The sequence below is a fragment of the Xenopus laevis genome, chromosome 5L, assembly GCF_017654675.1.
Source record: "Xenopus laevis strain J_2021 chromosome 5L, Xenopus_laevis_v10.1, whole genome shotgun sequence".
NCBI lineage: Eukaryota > Metazoa > Chordata > Amphibia > Anura > Pipidae > Xenopus > Xenopus laevis.
Genome location: NC_054379.1, coordinates 108,343,502 through 108,355,787, shown reverse-complemented (window position 1 = coordinate 108,355,787; position 12,286 = coordinate 108,343,502). Strand labels below are relative to the sequence as shown.

Here is a 12,286-nt window from a genome sequence, read left to right as displayed (position 1 = left end):
ATCGAGCATGGGAGTTTGGTTGTGGTTTTTTTTCTACTAAAATATGAGATAAATTTGGGTTTTAGTAAATAACCCCCTTAGTATTCTTGTTCTCCCTGTGTTTACTTTTCTATATTATTTTTTTTCAATAAATACACAACCAAATATAATAATTTTAGTTTAAATTTTTTATTATTTCTTCATCTACTTTTAGGACTTCATCTGTATCCTTATCTTTAGCTCTAAACTCTCTACTCCTAAAGAGACATTACCCTTAAAAGATATAATGCCCTTACCCGCACTTGCTCCAGTGCCTTTACTTTCCGGTACAAAGAGCTGTTGATGTCCTGCAAGTTGAAGAGAGGATCGCTCCAAATCTTTGTAAGTAGGTCCTTTGAAAAGTTGCTGACGTAATACTTGCTGAAGTCCCATTTTCGAATGATTCGCCCAGGGATGACAGATTGTGCATTCTCATGGCAGCACTGGCAAAAGTACTTTCCCAAGTATTCACAATATCGCAGTCTTTTGATATAATCTTTTAAAAGATAAAGTAAAAAGTGGACATCTAGGTCAAAAAAAATGATTATGTAACCCTGTTACTTCTGGACGAGAGAGAAAGAAATATAGACAGACATGTAACGTATTCTTTATTCTAAGTAGTATAGCTCCAGGCTCCTTCCTCGTTCTTTGACTTAAGTGGTGCCTTTATATTAAAAAGAGACTGCAGCTAATGTATTAACATTGCCACATGCACTAACCCTGAGAACCAATTGGCATTGGTAGAAAATATCTATTTGATTGCTATGATTTATTGCACTGAGCTAATTTTAGAGTGTTGATAAGCTTCAGTGTTTATTTTGTACACACTTTATTGGCAATGAATTGCCAAATCTTCAGTGTGAAAGAATAATTAAGCAAAAATCAACATGTCAAACAAGGGTGTATCATCATGTTAAGTATTGTCGTTACAGCAAACAGTACAAACCATGTTTTTTATGTAAAAACAGTTTATATCTTCAAGCTTAGCCCTAGAGCTGGACAGTATTGTCATGGCCCAAGAAGCATCAAGTGAATGTCCTCCATGCATATGTATTGATATGCACCCCAAAAATATACCATTCCTCAGAACACAAACATTTCCATCCCTTTATATTACAGTAAATTAAAAAAAAAATATGATCATACATATGGGGCACTAATTTCAGTACAACCCTGCTGTTAGATGCTGTCAAGCCAAATAATAATTATTGGCCCTGGCTACTGGCTTACCAGATTCTATCCTAATTCCACAGCCGGCACATCTGTAGTTCTGCTTTGTGACTGCCACCTTCTTTCTGAAAGATAAAAGCAGAGTCAATATTGCTGTGTAAAATGCAAATCTGATCCCCTCCTATCGCACAAATGGGACATACGTGGGAGCAGTGTGAATGTTGAAGATGATTTGCGGTCTTGGCGGTGCCCATTCCAAATTACCGCGAACCCGTATTCGAAGTTTGTATATATCTGCATGTTCCCCATCGTCTGGAGAAATGGGTACAGAATCTGGAATTGGTAGCAGCTAAAACCAGAGAAAGAAAACTATAGTTTAGAAATGGAATTCCATTTGTAATGGACCTAATGCAGCAACTATGTTGTTACATCTTCAGGAATATTTTGATTTTGATTCCCAATGATGCAGTTGGTGCATTAAAATGCATTTGAAATACAAGTCCACAAGCAAATCTAATATGTAAGAAATGATTCTATAAAAATATAAACATTATGTAACAGCTATTTAAGTAGTAGAATAGGGCTGCACACAAGATTACTGTATATTTAATTGTTTTAACACATTTCTTCTGATACCAAGCAAAATGTCTCACAAGTCATATATGTCTTACATTCTAAATGTACAACCCTTACTGTGCTCTTAGAGATTTATGAGGATCTGTAGTTAAGGATAGACAGCACAGAACAAACAAGCTTTGGGTATCCAAGCTCTCTCTTATGTTGGTAAAAAAAACCCTGGCCTTTTTTATATTACAGAGATGAAAATCTTACAAAATATACACTCAGTTCTCATTGGTTATATACCTTCTGTGGTGCATCATCCTCTGGGACCAGCCACTCCAGCTCTGAAGCAGCCGGTAGCTGCATTCCTTCAAACTGCTTTAGGAGACCCATGGCTACAGCCTCAGCAGAGTTGGAACAAAGAAAGGAGTAGGACCTGCAGGTGAATATGAATAATTATTAATGAATAATAATGATAATATAGGGCCAACATTTGCCAAAGTTTAAAGAGATTATATATCTCTAACATCAATCTTTCTCAAGTGGATCTTACAAATAAGGTCCCTATCACACACATTATGGTCACTTCAGCAAGCTTTTGCAGTGTAGTGCAACAGCTAAGTAGATCAACTGCAGCAAATACACATGATTCATTATGAAAGTAAAGTTACAGGAAAAAGCATTAGTCTTACAGATATAGGTATACTCGACTGAAAGGTAGGCATATTTATTAACACTGGAGACAAACACCACCGGTGATGTTGCCCATACCAGACAATAAGACCTTTGCGTTTGCTTTCTAACTTGTAGGTGACTGCTCAAATCCAATTGCTGGCTGGTTGCTATGGGCAGGGTTGGACTATGATAATGATCGTTCCCCCACCGCACATGCGCATGTGTGCTCTTTGGTTTTGCTGCGACCTGCCTGAGAAAGGGAGGTCGCTGCAGGAAGATTAGTGCAGGGAGCAGGTCTGGGCTGGCGGCACCTATAAGAGCCAGGGGCCCACCGGGTTTTTTCCCTGGTGTCCCGCCGGCCCAGTCCAACCCTGGTTATGGGCAAGTGTGTTCTTAAGTGTTTTTTAACCAATAGGGAGCATTTCCCAACGTTTTTGCCACCCCCAGAGCTATTTTTTGCTGCTATGAGCAAAAAATTCACTTTGTGGTATGCTTTTACTGGTTTTTATTCTACATTTTTGTTTGATGTTATTTTATACACTGAAAACCTTGCCCTGGGATAAGAAACCCAAGCTTGTTACAGTGACCCAGTATAAACCTACACAACAGCAAAATCAGTACATTGAGCAGGGTCTTGTATAGAGTTTATAAACAAACAAGACCAGTAGACCAGTTTAAATGCTTCATGTGACATCTCACACTTAACCTGCTAATAAAAGGTATAGAAGAGTAGACGAATGCCAATAATACTTACATGGATTCAGTACACTGTAGATGTTGGCTGTTTGAACTTCTTTTAATCTCAGAAGCTGAATTTAAAGACAGAGAATGATTAGCTCTCTCAATCAGAAATGTTACAAATTTTGCTTTAGAGGGCACATAACCTTCAGCTCTAAATTGACATTACATAGTACAGGTCTTACACAATACAATATTATACAATATTGCCCAGCATGGTAAAAACACGAATACTGCTTTTCTACAGAAAAATATTAAGACTGCCTTGAAAATAAATACATACAATATCTGTTATGCCCACTGTGACTTCTAAATTTTGTTTGCTATACTTGGATTTGCATCAGTCACAGAAATAGAATTCCCAGAATCCCCAAACACTCTTTAGCGGTTATCAAGAGATGGTCTCTAATCTGTGATTAAATATTTAAGTTAAAATATGGGGCAGCTGCCATTAATTTTGTTGCAACAAACAAACATATATATGTAACTTTACAGTGTTTGCTCTCCTTCCTGGTTTCCCATAGTACTGCATTTTTGTCACAACAATGGTTTCTGATCTTTAAATATAATGTAATATAGGTATGGGACCTGTTATACAAAATGCTCGGGACCTGGAGTGTTCCGGGTAACGGATAAATCCGTAAATGAACCCAACAGGCTGGATTGGATTCGTTATATATTTAATTTGGGTGAAGTACAAGGTACTGTTTTATTATTATGGAGAAAAATAAAATCATTTTTAAAAGTTTTAATTATTTGGATAAAGTGGAGTCTATGCGATGGGCCTTCCCATAATTTGTAGCTTTCTGGATAACAGGTTTGCAGATAAGAGATCCCCTATCTGTATTAAAATAGGGGACCTGTGTAAACACATAATACAATTTTTAAATATCACTGCATTTATTTAGGGAACAAAGTTATTCAGCACCTATATCACCCACTAAACCAACTGACCAAATGTAATTGATAATCGGATTCAATTGCTGAACAGGCAACCTTGAGTGCTTTTATACAGGTCACATAACTCTGAGGTGACTTCTAATATCTTTATAAATTTCAGTATGGGGTACATTATGCATTATAATCTACATTTTGTGTGAAATGTCGGGAGGGGGGTGGAGGGGTCGGCATCCTATTCTGGCCGCCGGCGTCCAAATTGTGCCCGCCAGCGTTCAATTTAAACGTGTTGGCGCCAAATTTGGAGGCGCGGCATCAAATTCAGACGATCTGCGTCAAATTCGGTGGGCGGGGACCCTGGTTATAAATGGTATGTTCTGACGTCAGAACGCACCGTTTATAAGGATATATTTTACAGTCTGGTCCCATAGGGAAATGACCAGACTGTAGATTATAACTATATAATACACAAAAGCCATGAATATCCTGTAAATTATATCCTTATAAATGGGGAGTTCTGATGTCATCAGTTATAAACGGTGAGTTCTGATGTCATTTCTGTCACATGACTCACTGAAATTTGTGTATTATAATAAATAAAGTACCCCCAGTTGCAAATTATGAGGATATTAGAAGTTACCTCGGAGTTCCATGACCTGTATAAAAACACTCGGCCTTCGGCCTCGTGTTTTTATATGGTCATGGAACTCCTCGGTAACTTATAATATCCTTATAATTTACAAGAGGGGGTACTTTATTCACTATATAAAACCATCATCAAGGGAAATGGTAAGTAGGACTAAATAATTCCTCTCCTTGTCAAAGGGGAAAGGAGGTTTCGTGTTTTCAGGTCTACAATTTCAACATAACCATGTAATTATTGGGTTCATGTGTAACTGGTGTACAAATGCCTTTTAAAACTAATGTCAGTACTTGGCAAGTTTTTAGATATTCCATAACCCCTTGTTAAATAAGCAGCATACCTTTAACTTCATATTGATCCACTTCATCTGCAAAGCCAGACTCTGATACTGGAATGGACTCATGGGAACTTATCTGTGACCCACTCTCTGTCATTTCTTGGCCTGCAAGAAAAAGAGCCAAAGCAATACGTCAAAAATAATATATCACAGATGCACTTGGTACTAATATTGTAATGAGTAATTCATCAAAAAATCAGGATTTCCATATTAGTGTTTCACAAAAAGTGTTTCACAAAACAAGATGTTAGATCCACAAGGAACCAACTGCTTAGAAGTCTATTCAATGCAAAAGCAAAAATATACAAGTATGGGATAATAATGATAAGGCCATTTGCCATACACTCCATTATAATTAAATAACACATTATTAAAAATGATTTCCTTCTTCTCTGTAATAACAAAACAGTACCTTGTACTTGATCCAAACTACAAAACAATTCATCCTTATTGAAGGCAAAACAATCCTATTGGGTTTTATTAATGTTCAAATTATTCTAAGCAGACTTAAGATATGGAAATCCAAATTTCGGAAAGATCCCTTATCCAGAAAACCCCAAGTTCTGAACATTCTGGATAACCAGTCTCATACCTGTATAACAAAAATCTGACAATTTATGGATAATGACATATTAGCAAATTCTGTGCAGAATAATATTTCTCTTACTGCTGGACCCTCCATCAGTATAGGCGCTTTGAGTTTGTGAGCTTCTGATTTGCTGTCGCCGCAGGTGTATTTTCTGCTTTAGCTCCCTGATCTCACGATCACTGTCTTCTTCCTCTTCCTGCAGCTGCCGACTCATCATGTTGCACTTCATCAGTTCGATAGCTGCGATCAATGACTCAGAGATACTGAAGTGAGCATTTTCCTGGTAAAAAGGGGATTATGAAATAATACACGGGTACAGCTTCAACAAATGACAATCATAAAAATCAGTTTCGGATCTCACAACAGGGAATAAAATTGGGATTTTCCATACTATGAAGCCACTGGAACTGGAATAAAATATACAGCAATATGAACATAACACATGCATAAAACACTACATGTATGGGATCCCTCATCTGAAAACTCCTTTATCTAGAAAACTCCAAATTACAGCTCTCCCATGGACTCCATTTTAAGCAAATAATTCAAATTTATTTAAATTATTTCCTTTTTCTCTGCAATAATAAAACAGTACATTGTACTTGATGGCAACTAAGCTGCATGAATCCATATTGGTGGGAAACAATCCTATTTGTTTTATTTATTGTTTAAATGATTTTTAGCAGACTACGGGATGACGATCAAAATTATGGAAGGATCGCTAATCTGGAATCCCAAGCATTCTGTAGAATAGGTTCTATAACTGTACTAGGTCATTGTCATTGGACCTAGTACAACATTTCGAGATTTCTTTTTTAAATAAAAAAATACAGCTTTGTGAATAAGGCGCGTCCAGATAATAGATTCCATATTTATAGAGTAGATGGTAAATTGCCTCCTTGTTATGCAGTTTGTACTTTCTTATAAGTCTATGTTAATGCATATACTGTATCTTATTCAAGAGTTTGAGGATGCACACTTCCCAATGTCATATTCTGGCTTTATCTAAGGGAACAGAATGCAAATCTTTTCGTGCACCTTTACCTTCTCCAGATCAGCACAGCTCCCAAAGTCCTGTTCTGAGAGGTAACTGATTAATGACTGCCCCTTGGATGGTCTCCGAAAAACACCTTCTGTAGTATTCAGATACGGAGCACTGTCTACAGAAAGATACACAGTAGGAAAAAAAAATAAAAATTCCTTCCTTCCCTCCTAGACAGACAGTGGCTAAATCTTTGCATCCCTTCGGATCTCTCTTCAGATCTCAAGTGATCTGCCCACTTACAGGTCATGTTCTCGATAATTGTAAGATTGGACTGAATAAGATAAGGTTTTGTTTTTATGCTCTAATGGGCAGAGCTCTCTTCACCTCCTGTATGAGTTTTTATTTATATGGAATTTGTATGCTTTAATGTACAGTATACACCTTTCTACACCACTGCAGAGCAGACTATGTTAGAGCTCTACAAAGTGAAAGGTTGTCTTTAAATTAACCTTTAGTAAATTACAGACAAAACTATGCCAAGCTACTTTAAAGTAATCTTCATTATTTATTTTGTATGTTTTTTTTAATTATCCAGCATGCAACAGGAACTGCTATGTTTCATGGGGTCATTTGCAATGGAAACTATACACACACTGGGGCTCATTTATCAACACTAGGCAAATTTGCCCCATGGTCAGTTACCTATAGCAACCAATCAGTGATTAGCTTTATAAAGCCAGCTGCAAGTAGAACAATGAATGCAGCAATCTGATTGTTCACCATGAGTTACTGCCCATGGGCAAATTTGCCCAGTGTTGATGTATGACCCCCAATGACTGCAGCTCTTCGATTGTTCTTAGTTTTATTTTTTATTGCTTATCTTTCTATTTAGGACCTCTGGTGTTTATATTCCATTTAGAAATTCTACCTGCTGCCTGGTTGCAAGGATAATTAAGCATCTGAAGTGCAGAAAAAAACCAAGCAATTAAAAAAACAAAAAATTATGTCAGATTTCTTAGTATTTGTAGAGACAGTTTATCATATTACAATAAGGGATCAAGTGATTATGGAATATACTTTTTTGTTTTGCTAGTTGCAGTACAATCAACAGGTTCTCATTTCTATTATGAAACTACATATCAAGGCTGCATGTCTAATCGGCTTGCGTTCAGCCAACAATTGGATCATAGCTGGAGCGTATGAGACCCAACAGGAGAGGACCATAAGATTCCAATCTGGACAATCCCCGGCCAGATATCAGGCAGGCAGCCAGGCCACTATTTGAAACTGAGGCACAAGCATCTTTCTGTAGAATACTGTTCCTGTGTTACCCCCAGCCTAGGAATACCTGCAGATTTACCATACCAGTATAAAAAGTAAAAATTTCGAATATCAGCTTGTCCTTTTTGTATGCGTGTAGGTTTGTGTATACTTAAAGGAACAGTAACACCAAAACATGAAAGCCTTTTAAAGTAATTAATATAGAATATATTGTTAGCATACACTGTTAAAAGCTCTGTGTTTGCTTCAGAAAGACTACTATAGTTTATATAAACAAGCTGCTGTGTAGCCACGGGGGCAGCCATTCAAGATGGAAAAAAAGGAGAAAAGGCACAGATTACATAGCACATAACGTAACCTGTGCCTTTCCTCCTTTTTTCAGCTGGAATGGCTGCCCCCGTGGCTACACAGCAGCTTGTTTGCATAAACTAGTGTAGTCTTTCTGAAGCAAACACATCAGTTTTGCTAATGCATCAGTTTTTGGTGTTACTGTTCCTTTAAACCTAAAGTTACAGGGAACCGCATTCGTTTTTAGGTAGGAAAACGTTCTAGGTATCCCTTTGTGTCTGTCTTTCATCAGTCCTGCTATTGGAAGGGCAATTTAAAATACAGGATAGTCATATCTGGGAGCTATTAAAACCCCCAGTAATAAAATAGACACTACCACCTTATCCACTTTGAGAAGAGCTTATATATTACTTTCTCTAAATGTGAAATGAATACATACCATGTTCTATGTAAGGGGAACCTATTGCTTTGGTCTTCCCTAGCAGGGTGGGATTATTCCGTAACTCAGAAAGGGACTCTGTTGAGAAATAATATAACTGGTCAGACTGGTAAGAGCTATCAGCACTTATTTTAGCTTGCCTTTTAACAACACAGATGATGTTGCTATTCAAAGCTAAAATTTAATTACTTTTGAACAAACATGGATTTAGGATTATTTCACACAGGGCTGCATCTGCTTGTAGCCAGCTAGACTTAGCTTTGTTTTCTGTAACAATACCTGTACTATAGTCAGGTCTTTAGTTACTCTATTGGGACACAGGGCCCATACTTAGGGTGGCAGTTTTATAGGTGAGGTCCTTGAGTGCCTATATAGCAAAAATAGTGTTTAATTAAAAAATATTCTCCCCAGCCTGCCACTGAACACTTTCAGGCAAAGCCAATGATGGAGCAGAGTGGTACCGTTCTCTTCATGATCAGCAAGGGGGGAGGCAGTGCTCAGCATCTAAAGCAGCACCTAAATACAGCCCTGACTACAGCTCTATAAAATAATAAAGCTGTTTATAGACAGCTGAACACAACTAAGCGCTCTATGTGGCAATGACCTATTGTACCCGTTTTGAAGCTATCACAAAAACTCATACAGGATATCACCAGAATTTATTTATATGTTCCTGAAAATATTGTTTGAGTGAGTCAGTTATACTGAATGCACCACAATATTTCCACAACATAACTCGAATCCCAATAGAAAGGCAAACATGAACACATTCATTTATTATGTACACAAACATGAGCGTTGACTTGAAGAGGACAATCCACAAAATGTATGATACAGAGAGGAAGAAACATGTGTCCACATACAATATGCACATGCGATATATAAAGGGGGCACAAGTAAGACAATGAACAAAGGTGGTTGCAGTTCACTTTTTTACTTATTGTGTTTAAAGGGAAAATATATTCTTAAATATGATCAAATGTAATATATTATAAGAAAATATTATAATTTTTGTTAGTGTACAGAGCTGGTGATTACATCTAAAGAAAAGCAGTTCTATCTGCCTTTTAAAGTTTAGGGCAATGGCACACAGGGCAATTCAGACAGAGCATTTCAACAGTCCGATGCAGTTTTCTCCCAAAAGGAGCACTAGTCCAGAAGAAAAACCTGCCCAGAAACAATCAGCAATATGGAAGCCCAGCATGTAGCATGCTATTACAATGCTCCTTTTAACGACTGACAGTTTTCCTTCCTTAAAAAAGGACATGTATATGTTTAGGGTGAGTCCCATCACCACCTGTGTACATTGTATTACAAACTAATGGAAGAAGCACTGGTGCTGAAATACTGAAAAACAGTATCTTGCTCAGTAGCACACTGGGAATTCTTACAGCATGGTGTATGCATACTGTTCATTTCAGCTGCATCACAATCCAATGACAAATAACAGTGAGTTTTCTATAAAGATTTCTCTGGCTACAAAATAGAATCAAAATATCTGCAGATTGGGGATTCTAAGATGCATGCAATTAGTGTGATTAAAGAATGCATGATTGCAACACCACCAGTGCTTCTGCCACAAGTTGGCACAAGACAGATGCCAGACCTGCTGCAGGATCTTCCATTATAATGCTGATATTCCGGTCACTTCCTAATGTCAGCCATTAAGGGGTTAAAGCGAGAGAAAATGTTACAGATACCATACATGGACCAAAAAGCAGCATAGTGGGATCAAAGCCAGACAATTTAGGCTGAGGGTAAAAAGGGTATATTTTAGCTGGCAACGTTTTAAACCAGTCCTGCTGTCTCCTGTTCACTTGAATGGTAAACACCTGACAAGTGGAATGTTTTGCTTTCTAAACTTGCTCTGTCAGGTGTTTCCTATTTAAGTGCAGAAGAGGGCAGAGACAATTTTGGGCTAGTTAACAGTTTAAATGATTAAATAAAGGTTTGTTCTTACCTTGGGCCTTTGCTATGGTTACATTGGTGTCGGAACGTGAACGCATATGGCTTTTCTTTGTGTGCCAGGGTCCATTCCCAGTCTGAATCTCAGAGAAGCTGGAGCGCCGAGGGACACTAAGTAAAGATGAGTTTTGGGGAGCTGTTGGAGTTGAGTTTAGAGAGTCTGTTCTTTGGGAGTTGCAAGAGAAAAGGTTTGAACTTTCACTACTCTGACTGGATGCACGTCGGCTCATGTTACCAATGGCCAGGTACTCAGGACCATCATCTGCCTCACTGTGGGGGTCGTCTGGACTACCAGCATCTTCACTTTGGCTGGTAACGGTACTGACACTCATCTCACTAACAGGTGAAAATGCCTCATGTGGCGACGAATCATCTCCTGGAGCGACAGAGACGATGGATTCATTTTCGGATACAGCTTTGTAAAGATTATTCTGATGGTCAATCCGGAAATCTGCAGGAAAACATAAATAAATAATCTAGATAAAAAGTATAAATATATATTTATTTAAATGCCCTTTATAAGCCTCTTGTTAAACATGAATGGACTTGGGCTGAACATTCATTTGCCTATTGATCACAAAAAAAAAAAAATGAGTTTTATTATTTCTTGACTTCAGCAAACGGGGAATTTGAAGCCGCTCCATGTTTGGTTTTTGCAAGGCAGGTAATTAGATTAACAGTGCACAGGTATTCCCCCTACATAGTTGATTACTACTAACCAAAGCAGTGAGGGGGTTGTATACTAGTAATCTAACTATAATTAATATATTAATCAAAGTATTTTCAACATCCCTGCTTGCCCTTTTTAGGACAAGTCCTATTCATTAAATACATGTAGAACCAGAGGCTATACTGCCCCTTTTATACAAACATTCACCAATGTACAAGAATGTAGGGGTCCTGTATGGAAAAAAAAAAAAGTTACAACTTTCTTATTAAGAGAATTCCCAACGTGTCACAATGGATGAAGACTTCAATAAGTTCCATGCCAAATTACTTCTAAATGAAGACTGTTATCATAAAATGTGTCTGTTTTTTAAACTTCTATTTAATCTAATGTACACATTGTTACAGGACAGTCATATTAGGTACAGATTTTATTTACGGATATATTTCCATGGTTTTTAGCAGACTCTCTCTGCTAAGCTTTTCTATGTTCTAACTCATTATAAAAGCAACCAGTTACAAGTCTAAAAATGAGCCTTTCCGCTGAAAGTTAATTGGTCTTCGCATATGCCTTTTGCAACATTTGCATTTATCCTGAGCTTACATGTAAAATTTCTAAAAGCAAAAGTAAATTTTTGTTTTGCAGACAAAATGTACCAAACTTAAAATATATTCAGGAAAAACAAAACACTTTTACATTTTGATTACTAGCAACTAGCAGATAGGCAGGTTAAAATAGAGTTGAAAGGCTGAACTTGATGGATGTGTGTCTTTTTTCAACCTTACTTACTATGTTACATTACCCATTCTGGTTGGTAATTAAAGGAACAGTAACATTAAAAAGTGTTTTAAAGAAATAAAAATATAATGCAGTGTTACCCTGCACTGGTAAAATTGCTGTGTTTGCTTCAGAAACACTACTATTGTTTATATAAATATGCTTCTGTGTAGCAATGGAGCAGCCCAGGGTCGGACTGGGGGCCAGGGCCTACCGAGGCTTCTTTCCCAGGGCCCCCATCCGGACCCCCCCCCGC

At 37.5% G+C, this 12,286-nt stretch overlaps 1 protein-coding gene across 5 annotated transcripts in view; it reads right to left on the bottom strand.

Moving 5' to 3' along the window:
- rubcn.L (RUN domain and cysteine-rich domain containing, Beclin 1-interacting protein L homeolog) overlaps window positions 1-12,286 on the bottom strand; it is a 54,499-nt gene that overhangs the window by 7,802 nt on the left and 34,411 nt on the right. For 3 of the 5 annotated variants that reach the window (XM_018241358.2, XM_018241359.2, XM_041563238.1), the window contains exons 8-17: window positions 10,582-11,037; window positions 8,622-8,699; window positions 6,673-6,788; window positions 5,707-5,908; window positions 5,043-5,144; window positions 3,179-3,233; window positions 2,053-2,185; window positions 1,392-1,537; window positions 1,249-1,313; window positions 276-514 (exon numbers count right to left, since the gene is read on the bottom strand). In XM_018241358.2, coding sequence (XP_018096847.1) covers window positions 276-514; window positions 1,249-1,313; window positions 1,392-1,537; window positions 2,053-2,185; window positions 3,179-3,233; window positions 5,043-5,144; window positions 5,707-5,908; window positions 6,673-6,788; window positions 8,622-8,699; window positions 10,582-11,037 — 1,592 coding nt within the window. Of the gene's footprint in view, window positions 1-275; window positions 515-1,248; window positions 1,314-1,391; window positions 1,538-2,052; window positions 2,186-3,178; window positions 3,234-5,042; window positions 5,145-5,706; window positions 5,909-6,672; window positions 6,789-8,621; window positions 8,700-10,227; window positions 10,273-10,581; window positions 11,038-12,286 lie in introns of all 5 variants that reach the window. The other 2 variants (XM_041563239.1, XM_018241360.2) reach the window with 2 other exon arrangements.